The sequence below is a fragment of the Copadichromis virginalis genome, linkage group LG23 (genome assembly GCF_057382275.1).
Source record: "Copadichromis virginalis isolate Kocher_CV1m ecotype Utaka linkage group LG23, C_Virginalis_male_GT1.1, whole genome shotgun sequence".
In the NCBI taxonomy this organism is placed as follows: domain Eukaryota; kingdom Metazoa; phylum Chordata; class Actinopteri; order Cichliformes; family Cichlidae; genus Copadichromis; species Copadichromis virginalis.
Window position 1 is genome coordinate 19,506,061 of NC_140639.1, and position 22,077 is coordinate 19,528,137.

The following is a 22,077-nucleotide window of genomic DNA, read 5'->3' on the forward strand; positions in this document are numbered from 1 at the left end:
TACCACCTCAGACGCTTGAGAGACTTCCAACTGCCCTCCAAGGTGCTCAGGAACTTTTACTCGTGCACCATAGAGAGCATCCTGGCGGGAAACATCTTAACCTGGTTCGGGAACAGCACCATGCAGGACAGACGAGCTCTACAGAGGGTTGTGCGGTCAGCTGAGCGCACCATCCGCTCCGAGCTCCCTGACCTGCACTCAATCTACAGCAGGCGGTGCTGGACCAAGGCCAGGAAGATGGTGAAGGACCTCAGCCATCCCAACAACAGACTGTTCTCTCTGCTGAGGTCAGGAAAGCGATTCCGCTCCCTGAAGACCAACACAGAGAGACTGAGGAGGAGCTTCTTCCCGCAGGCGATACGGTCTCTCAATCACACCACCACACAGTACTGACCCACACATATGGTTCTTACACACACACTGGACTTTCTGGACTTTGGTTTTGCACAACACTGGTCACTATATTCTTCATTTCCGGTTAATACTTGTACAGCTGCTGTTATTGTGTATATATTTATTTATATTTAGATTTCTTCATACATTCTTATATAGTTCTATATTGTGTATTGTGTATTTTGTTGTACAGTTATTTTATTTTCAACTTTAATTTATATATTTATCTTTATCTTATTCTTCCCAGTTAAATTTACCCTTCATTCTAATTTGTGTTGTACAGTTATTTCATTTTTAACCTTAATTTATATTTTATTCCTTCCTAGTTAAATTTACCCTTTTTAATTTTTCATATTTATTTCCTATCTTATTCATAGCCTTTTCCTTTTTTGTTCTCTTTAGGTCACGAGCAGTTGTCCAAGCATTTCACTACATATCGTACTGTGTATGACTGTGTACGTGACAAATAAAATTTGAATTTGAATTTGAATTTGAAAATTGGGTAGTTTTGTCAGCCTCAGGGAACAACAGACTGCACTCTGATAACAAAGTCACAGGCAGGATGACAAAGACCAAGCAGCAAAGAGTCAACTCAGGTCACTCGGACCTCTAAGCAGAACACTGACCTAACAATTAGACTGTCCTTTTTTAAGAAAGCCTGTCTAAAATGAAACAATCCCAGGTTAATGCAAAATTGGAAAGCAAAGTTAAATTTGATGTTAGTCGCACAAAAATGTTGATTTTTATGGTTTAAAAGCCTATATTATCTGTTGTTTGACCAGTCTATTTGTTTTGTTTTTTTTCTGTTAATAACTCAGATGTTGGTGAGATTTTATAAAACGACTCTTTCTTGTTCATTGTTTAGTGTACGAATTATCAAAAACGTTCTCTTACTTTATCAGATAAAAAAGACAGACGGGCTTTTAAAGGAATGGCTGTGGGAAACTCTGGAGACTTTGGGAACTGAGGAGCTGAAAAACTTCAAGTGGTGTCTGCAAAATGTTACTGAGTCAAGGGATGGCTTCAAGCCAATCAAAAAGAGTCGACTGGAGAACGCAGACAGACTGGACACAGTGGACCTGATGGTGCAGATGTACGATACAAAGACTGCAGCGGTGACAAAGAAGATTTTAAAGAAGATCAAAAGGAATGAAGGTCTGCTATTTAGAGGAAATATAAAGGCTGTACCTGTTGTTTTAAACAATAATGAAAATGAATCCATTATTGGTTTTCAACAGGACAACCATTTCCCCAAATTCTGCTGCAGGATCAACCAGCTAATGCCACAGGTATGTGTTCATTATGGTACTAAATCATACTACGCAAAGACTGATAATATAACTGTAATATATGTAATAAAAAAGGGGGGAGACGAAATAGCTGATTTAATCTAAACCTTTCTCACCTTTCCACAATTCACTAACTTGCTTCTGTGTGAAAAGGTGAGTCTGCCCATATCTAACCACAAACAGTTTTCAACTCCAGTCAAACAAATCTTTAGTTAATCTGCTATATGAGTTGAACAATTTCTCAGTTTCCCAGACTTCCAAAGTAGATGATCTGTGACTGACTAGCAACAATGCTAGCAGATTTTGTCCACTAGAGTTTAATGATGGAAACCCAACATAAATTAGGGAGAACCAAACTTCTATTTTACCTTAATTCCAGTTTATGTTAAAAAACACACACACAAACACCTTTTTTATAACTTTATGACACACTTTTGCTTCAAAAGCTTCTTTTGCCTTAACCTTCACATTGTCCATGTCTAGCAGGGTGGGTTAGAGTTTTGGGGGTGATTCAGTGTTTTAAAGTGAGCAGTGGCCGCACACTATTTAGTTTTGGAATAGAAGTGAGAGAGAGGCAGTGTATAGCCATTGATATAACCATGGCATAGTAGAATAGGGAACAGCTGGGAGACACAGCTGAGGGCAATTACACGCGTGACAAAACTGGGAGGACACAGAGACAGATTGGAGGGTGAGTGAGAGAGAAGGAGAGAGAGAGAGAGCACAGAGGGGCACGAGAGGGGCACGAGAGGAAGCACAGACATGACGGGATGAGGAAAACATGGAACGTAAGGAGTGGACACAAGGCACAAGAACTCTCATAACAGTATAAACTTAAACACACAGAGGAAGGCACAGGGGTCAACTATACAGAGGGAAATGATTAAACCATCAGGGAACTAAACCGGGGCCACAAGAAACTAGAGACCCTGTAGAAATAAACTATAGACTAACAAAGAGAACTTGATACATAATTCACAACACAAAATGATATAAATCACAGGAACTCAAAATGCTAGGTCAGAAAACCCAGAACCCTGACAAATTCACTGAATTCAACCTTCATATCAACTGAATACAGTCTAGTGTAAAGAAAGTATAAAGAGTAAACTGCCAAGATAGTTTGTGAAGTATTAGCTTGTTTCTATCGGTTGTGTAAATCCACAAAGAGCAGTAAACTTCAGATCAGCACCAGCAGGTCAGCTGATCAAAACCTGCAGACAAAGAAATTCTACTTGAGCTTTCAATAGAAATGATAATAATATCAATCATAGGGTCACCCTCACCTGCCAAATCTCACTATTCTCTGACTGTACTTTTTTTTTTTTTTTTTTTTTTTTGGTTTACTAATATTATTTCAGTAATTTTGCCACCTCTAGCCATTAAGGAGAGGCCCTGAACAGAGCAGCAGTCCCATCTATTAATAATGACTAAGTGATGTCTCAGATATCTGCCTAAAATGTCTCCTGACATCTTCTAAGTGAGGGGTCTTGAGAAAGTTCAACTTAGAAGAGAGCCAAGGGCAGACTTAGGACACACTGAAGATTTTTCTCTCAGCTGGCTTGAGAATCCTTTGGTAACCTCTAGAAGATTAAGGATACAGTGGAGGATAAGGGAGAGGTCTAGAAGGCTCAGACAGCCTGGATCTGGATAAGTTTTAGGAAGATGGGTAGAATTTGTAATATTGTACTGATATCCTACACTGTAAATGTAGAACTGATCACACACATCCATGATAATGTTTTCATTGTTCACTAACTCTTACATCTTTCCATTTTTTTTTCTTTCTGTATTTAAGATGCTTTTGTTCAGTGTCATTGCAAAATTAAGTCCAAACTAAAGAAGAAATTCCAGTGTTTGTTTGAGGGGATCGCTAAAGCAGGAAACCCAACATTTCTTAATCAGATCTACACAGAGCTCTACATTACAGAACAAAAGACTACAAAGGTTAATGATGAACATGAAGTCAGACAGATTGAAACAGCATCCCAGAAAATGCACAGATCAGAAACAACAATAAGATTAGAAGATATCTTCAAAGGCTCCACTGGAAGAGATGAACCAATCAGAACAGTGCTGACAAAGGGAGTGGCTGGCATTGGGAAAACTGTCTTAACACAAAAATTCACTCTGGACTGGGCTGAAGACAAAACCAACCAGAACATTGAATTCACATTTCCATTCACTTTCAAAGAACTCAATGTGTTGAAGGAGAAAAAGTTCAGCTTGGTAGAACTTGTGCATTGTTTCTTTACTGAAACCAAAAAAGCAGGAATCTGCAGCTTTGAAGACTTCCAGGTTGTGTTCATCTTAGACGGTCTTGATGAGTGTCGGCTTCCTTTGGACTTCCACAACACTGAGATCTTTACTGATGTTACAGAGTCGACCTCAGTGGATGTGCTGCTGACAAACCTCATCAGGGGACATCTGTTTCCCTCTGCTCGCCTCTGGATAACCACAAGACCTGCAGCAGCCAATCAAATCCCTCCTGAATGTGTTAGTATGGTGACAGAGGTCAGAGGGTTCACTGACCAACAGAAAGAGGAGTACTTTAAGAAGAGATTCAGAGATGAGGAGCAGGCCAGCAGGATCATCTCCCACATCAAGACATCACGAAGCCTCCACATCATGTGCCACATCCCAGTCTTCTGCTGGATCACTGCTACAGTTCTGGAGGATGTGCTGAAAACCAGAGATGAGGAAGAGCTGCCCAAGACCCTGACTGAGATGTACATCCACTTCCTAGTGGTTCAGGCCAAAGTGAAAAAGGTCAAGTACGATGGAGGAGTTGAGACAGATCCACACTGGAGTCCAGAGAGCAGGGAGATGATTGAGTCTCTGGGGAAACTGGCTTTTGATCATCTGCAGAAAGGAAACCTGATCTTCTATGAATCAGACCTGACAGAGTGTGGCATCGATATCACAGCAGCATCAGTGTACTCAGGAGTGTTCACACAGATCTTTAAAGAGGAGAGAGGACTGTACCAGGACAGGGTGTACTGCTTCATCCATCTGAGTGTTCAGGAGTTTCTGGCTGCTCTTCATGTCCATCTGACCTTCATCAACTCTGGAGTCAATCTGCTGGTAAAAAAACAAACCTCATCTACAATCTTCTACCAATGTGCTGTGGACAAGGCCTTACAGAGTCCAAACGGACACCTGGACTTATTTCTCCGCTTTCTGCTGGGTCTTTCACTGGTAACCAATCAGATTCTACTCAGAGGCCTTGTGACTGATTCAGAAAGTATCTCAAAAGCAAGTAAACAGACAGTCCGGTACATTGAGAACAAGCTCTGTGAGAATCTGCCTACAGAGAAAATTATCAATCTCTTTCATTGTCTGAATGAACTGAATGATTGTTCTCTAGCAGAGACAATCCAGTTGATCCTGAGTTTAGGGCGTCTCTACGCATACGAACTGTCTCCTGACGAGTGGTCAGCCGTAGTCTTCATCTTATTGTCATCAGAAAAGGATCTGGATGTGTTTGAGCTGAAGAAATATGAGGTTTCAGAAAGGGCTCTTCTGAGGCTGCTACCAGTCATCAAAGACTCCAAGAAAGCTGTGTAAGTACACAGATATTCATTGAGATACTCAGCTTACTAGAAGAGCTAATCATTGCTTTGTTATTTGATTGATTGATTGACTGATTATTTTCCCTGTAGACTAAGTGGCTGTAACCTTTCACTGAGAAGCTGTGAAGCTCTGTCCTCAGTTTTAAACTGTGACTCATCTCATCTGAGGAAGCTGGATCTGAGTAACAACAATGTGCAAGATTCTGGTGTGAAGATACTGTCTGCTGGATTGAAGAGTTCATACTGCAGACTGGATTCACTCAGGTCAGAACAGAGTTAAAAGGCATGAGAACTCTAAATACTTGATAAACTAAATAATAATAATAATGATGATAATAATAAGGTTGCAAGCACAGATGATAGGGCCCTTGTGTATGTCCAGGCAAGCTGTAGTTACTTTTGTACATCTTGGTTGGAGCCTTTAATGTAAATTCGATCTACTTGAGATGACACTATGTGTGATCTAATATCGCAGCATAGATATCTCAATGCTTGGATTCTCATGAAGCATGTGATGTTTAGGGCAGATCGAACTATACTTATATTTTATTTGCCCGAAAAATGCTGTTTCACAAAAACACAACTTTACATCACCAATATCTTTGGATTGAACTCACAAAAGATGCAGCCAGACTTGCACCTTAAAATCAAAATACAGTGGGATGCAAAAGTTTGGGCAACCTTGTTAATAGTCATTATTTTCCTGTATAAATCGTTGTTTGTTACAATAAAAAACGTCAGTTATATATATCATATAGGAGACACACACAGTGATATTTGAGAAGTGAAATGAAGTTTATTGGATTTACAGAAAGTGTGCAATAATTGTTTAAACAAAATCAGGCAGGTGCATAAATTTGGGCACTGTTGTCATTTTATTGATTCCAAAACCTTTAGAACTAATTATTGAAACTCAAATTGGCTTGGTAAGCTCAGTGACCCCTGACCTCCTACATACATGTTGAATCCAATAATGAGACAGAGTATTTAAGGGGGTCAATTGTAAGTTTCCCTCCTCTTTTAATTTCCTCTGAAGAGTAGCAACATGGGGTCTCAAAACAACTCTCAAATGACCTGAAGACAAAGATTGTTCACCATCATGGTTTATGGGAAGGATACAGAAAGCTGTCTCAGAGATGTAAGCTGTTTCCACAGTTAGGAACATATTGAGAAAATGGAAGACCACAGACTCAGTTCAAGTTAAGGCTTGAAGTGGCAGACCAAGAAAAATCTTGGATAGACAGAAGCGACGAATGGTGAGAACAGTCAGAGTCAACCAACAGTATGCAAGAGTGATGCAGAGGAAGCCTTTGCTCCGCCCACAGCACAAACAGAGCCGCTTGAGGTTTGCTAAAGCACATTTGGACAAGCCAGCTTCATTCTGGATTAAGGTGCTGTGAACTGATGAAACTAAAATTGAGTTATTTGGGCATAACAAGAGGCGTTATGCATGGAGGAAAAAGAACACAGCATTCCAAGAAAAACACCTGCTACCTACAGTAAAATATGGTGGTGGTTCCATCATGCTGTGGGGCTGTGTGGGCAGTGCAGGGACTGTGAATCTTGTCAAAGTTGAGGGACACATGGATTCCACTCAGTATTAGCAGATTCTGGAGACCAATGTCCAGGAATCAGTGACAAAGCTGAAGCTGCGCCGGGACTGGAACTTTCAACAAGACAATGACCTGAAACACTGCTCAAAATCCACTAAGGCATTCATGCAGAGGAACAAGTACAACGTTCTGGAATGGCCATCTCAGTCCCCAGACCTGAATATTACTGAAGATCTGTGGTAAAGAGAGCTGTCCATGCTCGGAAGCCATCAAACCTGAATGAATTAGAGATGTTTTGTAACGAGGAATGGTCCAAAATACCTTCAACCCCAATCCAGGCTCTCATTGGAACCTACCGGAAGCATTTAGAGGCTGTAATTTCTGCAAAAGGAGGATCTACTAAATATTAATTTCATTTCTTTTTTTCTGGTGCCCAAATTTATTCACCTGCCTGATTTTGTTTAAACAATTATTGCACACTGTCTGTAAATCCAATAAACTTCATTTCATTTCTCAAATATCACTGTGTGTGTCTCTTATATGATATATTTAAATGACATTTTTTTTATTGTAACAACCAACGATTTATACAGGAAAATAATGACTATTAAAAAGGTTGCCCAAAGTTTTGCATCCCACTGTAGCTGATTTGTTATTGGGTTTTTTAGTATGACTTTTTTGCACATCTCAGCACATTACACGAGGGAGCTAAATTTCAGATAGACAGATTAAATGTAGCACCAGGGCCTAAACTTCGACAGAGGAGTTGTTAATAATGTTATATCCTCAATTTGTAGGACTCTTGTGCATGAAAGAAACCAGAAAGATCTTCATTTAGCCTGGAATAAGCTTGCTCCTCTGTATGTCATTAGAAAACTCCTCTGTAAAGCTAGGACATCTTAGTCTTCACTGATTGAAGAAATTATGAACAATGCTAGGAAAATGTAGGACTGCTTTCATACATTTGTACAATCTTTCTAAAATTAAAAACATCCTGGCTTACAGTGATGCTGAAAAAGTAGTTCATATATTTAATACTTCTGGAGTGGAGTGTTGTCATTTATTACATTAAAAGCTCAGTGAAACACCTTCAATTGATCCAGAATGCTGGAGAGTGTATATGTCGAATTTGTGGAACCAGTTCCCAGTTTGGATTTGTGAGGACTCTCTCTCTGCTTTAACAACTGGGTTTAAAAACCTTCCTTGTTCATAAAGTCAGGGTTGGATAAGGTCACCCTGAATTCTCCTGTAGTATTTTTCTATTAATGATTTCTATTATATACAGCCTAGATTTGTATAGCATGTTACACCCAGAGGAATTTGTGGTGACTTGCAGGATTTACACTATGGATAGCAAATGTTTAGCTGATGAAATCAAATGTTTTCGATGCATTTCCCACAGCTGCACACTTAGGAAATTCCCACCCTCTGGTCCCTGAAAGATTTATTTTATTATTTAACTTAGCTGCAACTGTTACCAATCTGTTTCTAATTTCTTATGTTTCTAACTCTTGCTGGTTGATAGAGGCACTTTATTTACATTTCAAATGAAATGTTTTTCGTGTTTATTATTTTCTGTCCAGGCTCTGTGACTGCAAACTCTCACAGAGAAGCTGTGACGTTCTGTCCTCAGTTCTCATCTCACAGACTTGTAGCCTGAGGGAGCTTGACCTGAACCACAATGATCTGCAAGATTCAGGAGTGAAGATGCTATCTGCTGCGCTGAAGAGGACACAGTGCAAACTGGAAATGCTCAGGTCAACAAGTGATAACTGGTAACAAATAAAGTAGATGGCCGCCCCTCCCTGAGCCTGGTTCTGCCGAAGGTTTCTTCCTGTTAAAATGGAGTTTTTCCTTCCCACTGTCGCCAAAGTACTTGCTCATAGGGAGTCATATGATTGTTGGGCTTTTCTACTGTATCTATTATTGTACGATCTACTGTACAATATAAAGTGCCTTGAGGTGACTTTTGTTGTGATCTGTCACTATATAAATAAAAATTGAATTGAATAACAAGGGGAGTTTAAAAGTAGCTTTGACAGTATTTTAGGAATTATTTCTCAATAGAAACTTTTTTTTATATTTGGACTGTATTCATTCAAACACTGGATACAATAGTGGGTTGACTTTAAAACAAAAAATCGAACCCTTCCTAAGTTATTTTTCTTTTTACTATACAATGAGCTTCTGTTTTCTGCTGTGTTTTGTGTCTGCAGGCTGTCAGGATGTATGATTACAAGTGAAGGCTGTGTGTCGCTGGCCTCAGCTCTGAGCTCCAACTCTTATCTGAAAGAGCTGGATCTGAGCTACAATCATCCAGGAGACTCTGGAGTGAAGCTGCTGTCAGCTAGACTGAATGATCCACACTGGAGAATGGACACGCTCAGGTATGGAGAGCCCTACTACTAGCTTGAGACCAAGTACAAGAACTAGTCTTTTGTTATATATAATTTCATAATTAGAGACCACATTCACAAGACTTCATTTTCAAAGAACCATGTATATAAAATTCCTATATGTATATATGTGTATATGTGTATATATGTGTATATGTATATGTACTGTATGTATGTATATATGTATGTGTGTGTGTGTGTGTGTGTGTGTGTGTGTATGTGTATATATGTGTGTGTGTGTGTGTGTGTATATGTGTGTGTGTGTGTGTGTGTATATGTGTGTGTGTGTGTGTGTGTATATGTGTGTGTGTGTGTGTGTGTGTGTGTGTGTATATATGTGTATATGTGTGTGTGTGTGTGTGTGTGTGTGTGTGTGTGTGTGTGTATGTGTATATGTATATACACTCAACAAAAATATAAACTCAACACCTTTGTTACTGCTCCCATTCCCCATGGGATGGACGTAGAGACCTAAAATTCATTCCAGATACACAATATAACCATCCCTCCCAAACAGTGGTCACAAATCAGTCCAAATGTGTGGTAGTGGGCACATCTGCTATATTGAGATAATCCATCCCACCTCACAGGTGTGCCACATCAGGATGCTGATCTGACATCATGAGTAGTGCACAGGTGTACCTCAGACTGCCCACAACAAAAGGCCACCCTGGAATGTGCAGTTTTTTGCGCTATTGGGGGTCTGGGGACCCAGAACCGGTCAGTATCTGGTGTGACCACCATTTGCCTCATGCAGTGCAACACATCGTCGCATGGAGTCTATCAGATTGTCAATTGTGGCCTGTGGAATGTTGGTCCACTCCACTTCAATGGCTGTGCGAGGTTGTTGGATATGCGTGGGAACTGGTACACGCTGTCGTATACGCCGGTCAAGCACATCCCGAACATGCTCAATGGGTGACATGTCCGGTGAGTATGCTGGCCATGCAAGAACTGGGACATTCTCAGCTGCCATCTGCCCTGAACAATGTGAACCATGATTCATCCGTGAAGCGCACACCTCTCCAACGTGCCAGACGCCATCGAATGTGAGCATTTGCACACACAAGTCTGTTACGGCGACGAGCTGGAGTCAGGTCAAGACCCCGATGAGGACGACGGGCATGCAGTTGAGCGTCCCTGAGACGGTTTCTGACAGTTTGTGCAGAAATTGTTTGGTTGTGCAAACCAATTGTTCCAGCAGCTGTCTGGGTGGCTGGTCTCAGACGATCTTGGAGGTGAACCTGCTGGATGTGGAGGTCCTGGGCTGGTGTGGTTACACGAGGTCTGCGGTTGTGAGGCCGGTTGGATGTGCTGCCATATTCTCTGAAACGCCTGTGGAGACGGCTTATGGTTGAGAAATGAACATTCAATGCACGGGCGACAGATCTGGTTGACATTCCTGCTGTCAGCATGCCAATTGCACGCTCCCTCATTGCTTGTGGCATCTGTGGCATTTTGCTGTGAGACAAAACTGCACATTCCAGGGTGGCCTTTTGTTGTGGGCAGTCTGAGGTACACCTGTGCACTACTCATGATGTCAGATCAGCATCCTGATGTGGCACACCTGTGAGGTGGGATGGATTATCTCAATAGAGCAGATGTGCCCACTACCACACATTTGGACTGATTTGTGACCACTGTTTGGGAGGGATGGTTATATTGTGTGTGTGTGTGTGTATATATATGTGTATATGTGTGTATATATATGTGTGTATATGTGTGTATATATATGTGTATATATATGTGTGTATATGTGTATATATATGTGTGTATATGTGTATATATATGTGTGTATATGTGTATATATATGTGTGTATATGTGTATATATATGTGTGTATATGTGTATATATATGTGTGTATATGTGTATATATATGTGTGTGTGTGTGTGTGTGTGTATGTGTGTGTGTGTGTGTATATATATATATGTGTGTGTGTGTGTGTGTGTATATATATGTGTGTGTGTGTGTGTGTGTGTATATATATGTGTGTGTGTGTATATATGTGTGTGTGTGTGTGTGTATATATATGTGTGTGTGTGTGTATGTGTGTGTGTGTGTGTGTGTGTATATATATGTGTGTGTGTGTGTATGTGTGTGTGTGTGTGTGTGTGTATGTGTGTGTGTGTGTGTGTGTGTATATGTGTGTGTGTGTGTGTGTGTATATATATATATGTGTGTGTGTGTGTATATGTGTGTGTGTGTGTGTATATGTGTGTGTGTGTGTATATATGTGTGTGTGTATATATATGTGTATATGTGTGTATATATATGTGTGTGTGTGTGTATGTATGTGTGTATATGTATGCCCGGCATGCGGATACGGCACAACACTTCTGTTAGCCGCTCCACGACCTTGCCAGTGACTGCAGAGTTTGGGGGACACTCCTCTCTTGCGAACCGGGCAGTACACCCAAACCTTGTCGCCAGGCATGAAAACCCCCCTCGGCAGTTGGTGTCGTAGGCTCTTTTCTGTCGTACTCCGGCGCTGGCCTAGGCCTGGGGGGTGTAGTCATGAACCACCTGCAGCCGCTCCCTCAGCCTCCTGTAGTAGTCCATCTCTGGCCCACCATCAATCTCCGGCTCGGGGGGGGGGACCCGAACACCAGATCCACAGGCATCTGGAGCTCCCGTCCAAACATCAGAGCGGCAGGTGTGCACTGGCTGGACTCCTGCACCGCAGTCCGATATGACCAAAGGACCAGGGGCAGATGTCGGTCCCAATCCCGCTGGTGGCGGCTGGTGAGAATGGCGAGCTGGGTGGCCAGCATGCGGTTGAAGCGCTCAACCAAGCCATCGCTTTGTGGGTGGAGCGGTGTGGTTCTTGTCTTCTCCATCCCCAGTTGCCGGCAGATCTGCCCGAAGACCTTCGATTCGAAGTTATGCCCCTGGTCACTGTGGAGCTCAGCCGGGACCCCAAAACGGGTGAACATCTCCTCCACCAGCTTCTCGGCCGTCGTCATTGCGCTCTGGTCCGGCACCGCGTAGGCCTCTGGCCACTTCGTGAAATAGTCCATAGCCACCAACACATACCGGTTCCCTGACTCCGTGACGGGGAAAGGCCCTAGGACGTCCACTCCCACTCTTTCCATTGGGGCCCCCACCAGGTACTGCTGAAGGGGGGCAGTGGAGCGTTGAGTGGGGCCCTTCTGTGCCGTGCAGGTGTCACAGCAGTGCACATGAAGTTCCACATCCCGTCGACAGCCAGGCCAGTAGAACCGTCCCCTGAGGCGGCGGAGAGTTTTGGCGTTCCCATAGTGTCCTGCCCCCACCGAGTCGTGGACCAGCTCAAGCACCTGCGACCGCAGCGATCGAGGCACCTACAGCTGCAGGAGATCTCTGCCCTGACCGGGGCCCGCCATCTCTGGTACAGGAGGCCGTCGTGGGTCTCCAGATTGTTGTGCTGGGAGTAGTAGGCCTTCACCTCGGGCTCCTGTCCTGACACCCCCGTCCAGGCGGGGCGTTGCGCCGCCTCCAGCCAGGCCCCCACCTGAACCAACGTTGTGTCGGCCTCCTGCTCCCGCTTCAGCTGCTGCGTTGTCAATGGGAGCCACGCCCCGCCGCCGGCTGTGGCCTGAGCAGTAGCCACCCCCAGCACCTCCTGGGCTCGCTTCTCCTGTCGCAGGCAGTAGCGGCACTCGACGGCTACGCAGGGCCGTCTGGAGAGGGCATCAGCGTTGCCATGCTGTCGACCTGCCCGATGCTGGATCTCGGTCAAAGGAGGTTTGTCAGGCTGAGAGGCTGAGGCGAGTGGAGATGACCCGGAGCCACCGGCATCCGAAATCTGCTGAGCGGCAGCTGCCTGACGTCTGTCTCATCTGGTCCCCGCTCCCTGCTTTTGGCTGCGCTGGAGAGCAAAAGTCTCTGCGCCAAGAGTGATCGCCAGCTTCGTGGTGTCGACGCAGGCCCCCCAGCGGCTCAGCAGATCCAGGCCAATGATGCACTGGTCTTGAATGTCGGTGAGCCAGAAGTCGTGCACCAGCTCTAGATCCTTCACTCGGATCCGCAACGGTTTCTTCCCCCGCATAACAGTTTTCTCCCCCGTCACTGTCATCAGCTGGGTGTCTGTGGGCAACCAACCCTTCACCAGTGGCCCGGATGTTTCAGGGAGCACGCCAGGTCGTATCAGGAAAATGGTAGACCCCGTGTCTACCAGGGCCTGGCATGGCTGGCCCTCAACACAGCAGCTCAGGTAGAGTCCCTTGAGGTGCCCAACTCGGCCCACCACTGTGCATCGTCCTTGGAGGGAGGCAGGAAGCTGGAGTGGTGGTCCCCTCGCTACACCGCTCCCTCCTCGTTTCCTGCTGGTTAGGTCGCGAGGTGAGCACCGGCTCGGCCCTTTCAGCCTCAAGGAGCGCCTCACGGAGGGTCTGAGGCATGGCCAGGCGGACGTGTTGGCGTAGTCGCTCTGGGAAAAGTCCTCGCAGAAAAGTATGCAGGCTAAGCTCCTCACGGGCTGCTGCTGGAAACTCCGGGTAGCCACGATGAGCATACAGCAACACGTCTGCTGCAAAGGTGCCCAGGCTCTCCCCCAGTCGACGGCTCCGGTTGGTTAGCTGCTCTCTGCTCAGATCAGTGGAGTGCCGCTGCCCGAATCGCCTCTCAAGTGCCGCGGTGAGGGCCTGGAGCTCATGCTGCTCTGCCGGGGCTAGGTCAAGGAGTATCTGCAGTGCGTCTCCCTCTAATGCTAGCGCTAGGTGTGTAGCAGTCTCCTCTTCGCTCCAGCCACTATGTCTGGCGGCCAGCCGCACTTGTGAGAGGTAGGGCTCTAGCGGGGTTAGCCCGTTGTATTTCGGTACCTTAACTGGCGTGGTAGGCATAACTGCTCGCGGTTGGGGGCTCGGCGTGTGGGTCGACAGAGGTAGCCCATGAAGCATTGCCCTAGCATTTGTCGCGACGGGCTGCTGCCGCCGTGCGCTCGCGCCATCGGGACCCGTCGGGTGACTTACATGGTCGCTCACATCCTCTCTCTTCCATCGCCAGTTTCCCAAGCGGGGAATGTTCTCCTCGATGGCTTGCTCCAGCCTCTGAATGTCTCTCTCCATTACGGCGAGGGTGAGCTATCCCACTTCTGACACCAATGTGGCGAGCTCAGACAAGGAGGAGACGGAGGTATCGTTTGGTCTTGCTTCCCGTGAGCTAGCCAGGGAGCACAGCCATTTATTAACACTGGCAGAAGAACACTGCCGCTAGCTAACCGCTCAGCGCGGCAACAACAACACACAGGGCGCCCTCTGACCGCGGAAGGACACACCGTCGCAGCGAGAGGGCGTCACCCGTCACTATAGCAACATAAACAAAACATAACTGTACAAACAGAACCCCGAACAGCCCTGACCCGCTACAATATGTATATGTGTGTGTGTGTGTGTGTATGTGTGTGTGTGTATATGTATATACACGTGTGTGTGTGTGTGTGTATATGTATACATATATACTGTCCGAGCCGGGGCTTGAACTGGCAACCTTCCGATTACAAGGCGAATACATCGTGGCACAAGAGAGTTCGCCTTGTAATCGGAAGGTTGCCGGTTCGAGCCCCGGCTCGGACAGTCTCGGTCGTTGTGTCCTTGGGCAAAACACTTCACCCTTGTGGTGGTGGACGGAGGGCCCGGTGGCGCCAGTGTCTGGCAGCCTTGCCTCTGTCAATGTGCCCCAGGGTGGCTGTGGCTACAATGTAGGGTGGATGACTGAATGTGTAAAGTGCTTTGGGGTCCTTAGGGACTAGTAGAGCGCTATACAAATACAGACCATTTACCATATGCATATGTATACATATATATACACATAGACAAGAGCTTGAGAAGATGTGGAGGGTGAATGTAACAGTGGTAATCGGCACACTAGGTGCGGTGGCTCACCAGCAGATCCCAGTATCTTGCCTAAGGATATTTGGCATGCAAACTAGGGGAGCCAGGGATCGAATCACCAACCTGCCGATCAGCAGCTGACCTGCTCCAGCTCCTGAGCTTGGGTAGAGGACCCAAGCTTGAAGGATAGACTGCCCACAGGGGCGAGAGGGGATTTTTTTTTTTTTTAAATAATTGCTTGAGATAACCCCCCCCCCCCCCCCCCCCCTTCTTCTTTTAGGTTGGAGCCTACTGGAGTTCAGTGGTTGAGACCAGGCCTGAGGAAGTGTAAGCCTGTTTCCAATGTGATTCATAAAAGCAAAGAAGCACATATTCAGTGAACTCCAAACAGATGAATAACCTTTGCTGTGTTTTTGATATCTCCATTAGATGCATGTGAACTCACGCTGGACTCAAACACGGCAAACAGAAAACTCAAGCTCACTGACAACAGCAGGAAGGTGGTATATGAGGGCTATCAGTCATATCCTGACCATCCGGAGAGGTTTGACAGGTGTCCTCAAATGCTGTGTAGAAATAGCCTGACAGGTCGCTGTTACTGGGAGCTTGAATGGAAAGGAGATGTTCAGTTAGCTGTGAGTTACAGAGGAATCAGAAGAAGAGGAGACGAGCTTGATTGCAGGTTTGGGGAGAATGATCAGTCCTGGAGTCTCTTCTGCTTTGATAATTGTTTCTCTGTCTGGCACAACAACAGACATGCTCTCCTCCCATTTTTGTCTCCCACTGTGTCCTCCTCTGTCTCTAACAGAGTAGGAGTGTTTGTGGACTGTCCTGCTGGCACTCTGTCCTTCTACAGAGTCTCCTCTGACACTCTGATCCACCTCCACACCTTCAAAACCACATTCACTGAACCTCTTTATCCTGGAATAGGGTGTTTTATTCATTCCTCTGTGACTCTGTGCGATCTTTAGAAGAATCTTATCTGGTAACAAAATATGCAACTTGAAAGTGTGTTGTTTCCTTAGATGATCTTGTACAACTCTTAAAGTTGAGCAATATCCAGTCAAGTGATCTGCAGGTCAATGATTTAATTAACTCAATAACCATAATATTAACAACCACTCATGGGTTAAGGACTACCTGACACAGTATGTGAGACCTGGCGGTACTGTGTCTAACCTGGTGATGTACAGTACAAGAGCTCCGCAGGGATCTGTAATACTGCTGTTCACCTTGTGTATATATATATGTATATATGTGTGTGTGTATATATGTATGTTTATTAGGGGTGCAACGATACACAAAATTCACGGTTTGGTTCGGTTCGATACTTTGGTGTCACGGTTCGATATTTTTTCGAAACAAAAAAAAAGTTCATGCCTTTTTAATTTGTCATTTATTAAAATTATAAATATATATTTTAACTCAAAAGTACAGTTTTTAAATTTAATGTTGCTGAAACAAAAAAGTAATAAAAATAAATAAATATATCTCAGGGCTCGCAAAATTTCAAAATCCCTGGTAGCCCTTCAGGCAGGGACTCTTCAGTTTTTGGTAGCCCAAAATAAATTTAAGTAGCCCAAATAAAAAAGAGAGCAATTTTTTTTTGATTGATGTTTTCCTGTTTTGTTTCCTTTACAATATTATACATTAAAGTATAATATTGTAAGAAGTTGCAACGCGCGTTTGCGTCTATATAAAAGGCACTGTTTTTGTCCGCTAGAGTTGGATTTTCACGGCACATTCCGCACCACATCTCTGTGCGTTCATCATTTGTTTGAAGCCAGCTCACCTCCTGCAACCACTTTTCCGAGAATACGTGCTTCTTTTGTGGTTTGGACTCCTTCTGACATTTGTTTGGAGGTGGAGGAAAACCAAAGTAATTGCTTAAAGGAGTTTGCTTCTTCGACATCTTTAAGAGTTCTAAACAAATGTCTGTCCTCCTCCAGAAAATCTTATGTATGCAAACACGCATTGCAACTTCTTCTCTTGTGTGCGTTTTTATTTTGACAGCAAATGCGCACCTGCGGACCACTTACAGTGGGGCAAAAAAGTATTTAGTCAGCCACCGATTGTGCAAGTTCCCCCACTTAAAATGATGACAGAGGTCAGTAATTTGCACCAGAGGTACACTTCAACTGTGAGAGACAGAATGTGAAAAAAAAATCCATGAATCCACATGGTAGGATTTGTAAAGAATTTATTCATAAAATAGGGTGGAAAATAAGTATTTGGTCACCTCAAACAAGGAAAATCTCTGGCTCTCACAGACCTGTAACGTCTTCTGTAAGAAGCTTTTCTGTCCCCCACTCGTTACCTGTATGAATGGCACCTGTTTGAACTCATCATCTGTATAAAAGACACCTGTCCACAGCCTCAAACAGTCAGACTCCAAACTCCGCCATGGCCAAGACCAAAGAGCTTTCGAAGGACACCAGGAAAAGTATTGTAGACCTGCACCAGACTGGGAAGAGTGAATCTACAATAGGCAAGCAGCTTGGTGTGAAAAAATCAACTGTGGGAGCAATCATCAGAAAATGGAAGACATACAAGACCACTGATAATCTCCCTCGATCTGGGGCTCCACGCAAGATCTCATCCCGTGGGGTCAAAATGATCATGAGAACGGTGAGCAAAGATCCCAGAACCACACGGGGGGACCTGGTGAATGACCTGCAGAGAGCTGGGACCAAAGTAATAAAGGTCACCATCAGTAACACACTACAACGGCAGGGAATCAAATCCCGCAGTGCCAGACGTGTTCCGCTGCTGAAGCCAGTGCATGTCCAGGCCCGTCTGAAGTTTGCCAGAGAGCACATGGATGATACAGCAGAGGATTGGGAGAATGTCATGTGGTCAGATGAAACCAAAGTAGAACTTTTTGGTATAAACTCAACTCGTCGTGTTTGGAGGAAGAAGAATACGGAGTTGCATCCCAAGAACACCATACCTACTGTAAAGCATGGGGGTGGAAACATCATGCTATGGGGCTGTTCTTCTGCCAAGGGGACAGGACGACTGATCCGTGTCAAGGACAGAATGAATGGGGCCATGTATCGTGAGATTTTGAGCCAAAACCTCCTTCCATCAGTGAGAACTTTGAAGATGAAACGAGGCTGGGTCTTCCAACATGACAATGATCCAAAAAACCCCGCCCGGGCAACAAAGGAGTGGCTCCGTAAGAAGCATTTGAAAGTCCTGGAGTGGCCTAGCCAGTCTCCAGACCTCAACCCCATAGAAAATCTGTGGCGGGAGTTGAAAGTCCGTGTTGCTCGGCGACAGCCGCAAAACATCACTGCTCTCGAGAAGATCTGCATGGAGGAATGGGCCAAAATACCAGCTACTGTGTGTGCAAACCTGGTAAAGACCTATAGTAAACGTTTGACCTCTGTTATTGCCAACAAAGGTTATGTTACAAAGTATTGAGTTGTATTTTTGTTATTGACCAAATACTTATTTTCCACCCTGATTTACAAATAAATTCTCTACAAATCCTACCAAGGCAAGGCAAATTTATTTGTATAGCACAATTCAACAACAAGGTGATTCAAAGTGCTTTACAGAGACATTAGAAACAAAAACAAATAAAAGGCATGATTTAAAATTGATTAAAACAAGCAAACAAACTAACTAACTAAACACACACATTTCACACCTGTTCGCGCGATCTGAACCCTTATCGTAAGGGGAGCTACCAGTCCTTCTGTGGACGAGCTACTTTCTATTTTAAATTTCCTGAATTTAAAACACTCTCTAGACCCAGTCTAGACCCAGCTGGGGAGCTACCCAGAGCTCTAATCCCACACCTGTTCGCGCAATCTGAACCCTTATCATAAGGGGAGCTACCAGTCCTTCTGTGGACGAGCTACTTTCTATTTTAAATTCCCTGAATTTAAAACACTCTCTAGACCCAGTCTAGACCCAGTTGGGGAGCTACCCAGAGCTCTAAACCCACTTAACTAACAAACAAACAAACAAACAAACTCAAAACAGATAAAATCAGAACAGTAGATAAAATCAGTAGTTAATGTAAGTTTTGAAATTTAAGCTTAACTAATTAACAAGCAAACAAAACAGTATATAAAATCAAAACAGATAAAATCAGAAATAGATAAGATCAGTAGTTAGTGTAAGTTTTGAAATTTAAGCTTAAAAGTGTGGATTTGGTGCTTTATTCAAATGCAGCTGAGAATAGGTGAGTCTTCAACCTGGATTTAAATAAACTGAGTGTTTCAGCTGATCTGAGGCTTTCTGGGAGTTTGTTCCAGATATAAGGAGCATAGAAGCTGAATGCAGCTTCTCCGTGTCTGGTTCTGACTCTGGGAACTGATAAAAGACCGGATCCAGATGACCTGAGGGATCTGGAAGGTTCATACTGGGTTAGGTCACTGATGTATTTTGGTCCTAAACCATTCAGAGCTTTATAGGCCAGCATCAGAACTTTAAAGTCTATCCTCTGACGGACAGGCAGCCAGTGTAAAGACCTCAGAGCTGGACTGATGTGGTCCACTTTTTTGGTCTTAGTGAGGACTCGAGCAGCAGAGTTCTGAATGAGCTGTAGTTGTCTGACTGATTTTTTTAGGTAGACCTGTAAAGATGCTGTTACAGTAATCAAGCCTACTAAAAATGAATGCATGGACTAGTTTTTCCAGGTCCTGTTGAGACATCAGATCTTTTATCCTAGAAATATTCTTGAGGTGATAGTAAGCTGATTTTGTTATTGTCTTAATGTGTTTTTCTAAGTTTAGGTCTGCATCCATCACTACACCCAAATTTCTCGCCTGGTTTGTGGTTTTTAGATGTATAGATTGAAGTTCTCTGGTGACCTGTAATCGTTTTTCTTTGGCGCCAAAGACTATTACTTCAGTTTTGTTTTTGTTTAGTTGGAGAAAATTGTGGCACAACCAGTCATTAATTTCCTCAATGCATTTACCAAGAGCCTGTACAGGGCCTCGGTCTCCTGGTGACATTGTGATATATATTTGTGTGTCATCTGCATAGCTGTGGTAGTTTATTTTGTTGTTCTTTATAATCTGTGCCAGTGGGAGCATGTAAATGTTAAACAGAGGGGGTCCCAAGATGGAACCTTGGGGAACTCCACATGTGATACTTGTCTGCTCGGATGTGAAGTTACCTATTGATACAAAGTATTTCCTGTTTTCTAAGTATGTTTTGAACCAGTTTAGTACAGTTCCTGAAAGACCTGCCCAGTTCTCCAGTCGTTTGAGTAATATGTTGTGGTCAACTGTATCAAATGCTGCACTGAGATCCAGTAAAACTAGGACTGACATTTTTCCACTGTCTGTGTTCAGACATATGTCATTAAACACTTTTGTCAGAGCGGTTTCAGTGCTGTGGTTCTGTCTAAAACCTGACTGGAAGGCATCATAGCAGTTATTCTGTTTTAAGAAGTAATTGAGCTGTTGAGAAACTGCTTTTTCAATGATCTTACTTAAAAATGGGAGATTTGAGATCGGCCTGTAGTTCTTCATTTGTGTCTTGTCAAGATTGTCCTTTTTCAGTATAGGTTTGATTACAGCAGTTTTTAGTGGTTCTGGAAACACACCTGACATTAAGGAAAAGTTGACGATCTGTAACAGGTCTGACTCTAAAGTCTTTGAGACCATGTGAATTCATGGATTTTTTTTTTTTTACATTCTGTCTCTCACGGTTGAAGTGTACCTCTGGTGCAAATTACTGACCTCTGTCATCATTTTAGGTGGGGGAACTTGCACAATCGGTGGCTGACTAAATACTTTTTTGCCCCACTGTAACTGAGCATTGCATGGCACATCCAACATGCTGTTTTACTTTAGTCCATGACGCGCTTACCTTCAGGGTCATACTCACATGAAAACCAAAATAGTTCCAAACAGTGTTGCCAACTCCTCAGTAAGGAAAATCGCTATTGGTTGTCCTAAAAGTTGCTAGAAGTTGCTAAATGACGTCATTGCCTAATTTGCATAATTGGTCATGCTAATCTAATTGTAACCTATGTTGTTGGAGAGAGAAATAACATCGTGGAAGAGACATAAAGTGAGTAAAAAACGTCCTAAATGCATTGCACCCCTAGTATATATATGTATATATAAGTGTATATGTATGTATGTATATATATGTGTGCAACAATACTCGTATCACTATTGAACCGTTCGATAAAGTGCTTTCGGTTCGGTACGCATATGTATCGAACAATACAAAAATTTTTATTTATTTTATCAACTTTTCTTCTGACGATGCTGTCTGTGTTGAGCGCTCAGTGAATCTGCATTTGACTACTCCGCCTAGGTTGCACTGTCGAGCGCAGATCGACTGAGCACAGCGCAAGCTAGCAAGACAGAAGCTAAGCTCGTTGCAACATGGCAACTGCCTGAACGCTACCTGAAATTGAACCTCCCCCACCCTCATTCAGATATGGCGTTTGGAACTATCTTGGTTTTCATGTGAAGCATGACCCTGAAGGTAAGCGTGTCATGGACAAAAGTAAAACAGAATGTCGGTTGTGCCACGCAGTGCTCAATTGGTGGGAACTAGAGAGATATAGATATAGAGAGAGATATAGAGAGATATTTAGAGATATCTATCTCTCTCTCTATATCTATATATATCTATCTATATCTATCTATATCTATATATATATCTATATATATCTCTATATATATATATCTCTATATATATATATCTCTATATATATATATCTAGATTAAAAAAAAAACACCCAGCACGCCCCTGCGGGCGGTTTATCCTTCAAGCTCGGGTCCTCTACCAGAGGCCTGGGAGCTTGAGGGTCCTGCGCAGTATCTTAGCTGTTCCCAGGACTGCGCTCTTCTGGACAGAGATCTCCGATGTTATTCCCGGGATCTGCTGGAGCCACTCGCCTAGCTTGGGAGTCACCGCACCTAGTGCTCCGATTACCACGGGGACCACCGTTACCTTCACCCTCCACATCCTCTCGAGCTCTTCTCTGAGCCCTTGGTATTTCTCCAGCTTCTCGTGTTCCTTCTTCCTGATATTGCTGTCATTCGGAACCGCTACATCGATCACTACGGCCGTCTTCTTCTGT

The 22,077-nt window shown here is 43.9% G+C and overlaps 1 protein-coding gene across 1 annotated transcript in view; it reads left to right on the forward strand.

Moving 5' to 3' along the window:
* Positions 1-16,218, forward strand: part of LOC146680701 (NACHT, LRR and PYD domains-containing protein 3-like) — an 18,831-nt gene extending 2,613 nt beyond the window's left edge. Inside the window, exons 4-11 of the mRNA XM_085450039.1 lie at positions 1,296-1,548; positions 1,632-1,682; positions 3,481-5,245; positions 5,345-5,518; positions 8,391-8,564; positions 9,024-9,194; positions 15,295-15,341; positions 15,444-16,218. Of these exons, the coding sequence (XP_085306165.1) occupies positions 1,296-1,548; positions 1,632-1,682; positions 3,481-5,245; positions 5,345-5,518; positions 8,391-8,564; positions 9,024-9,194; positions 15,295-15,341; positions 15,444-15,985 (3,177 nt within the window). The 3' untranslated portion in view covers positions 15,986-16,218. The remainder of the gene's footprint in view (positions 1-1,295; positions 1,549-1,631; positions 1,683-3,480; positions 5,246-5,344; positions 5,519-8,390; positions 8,565-9,023; positions 9,195-15,294; positions 15,342-15,443) is intronic.
* Positions 16,219-22,077: the final 5,859 nt, after the last annotated feature.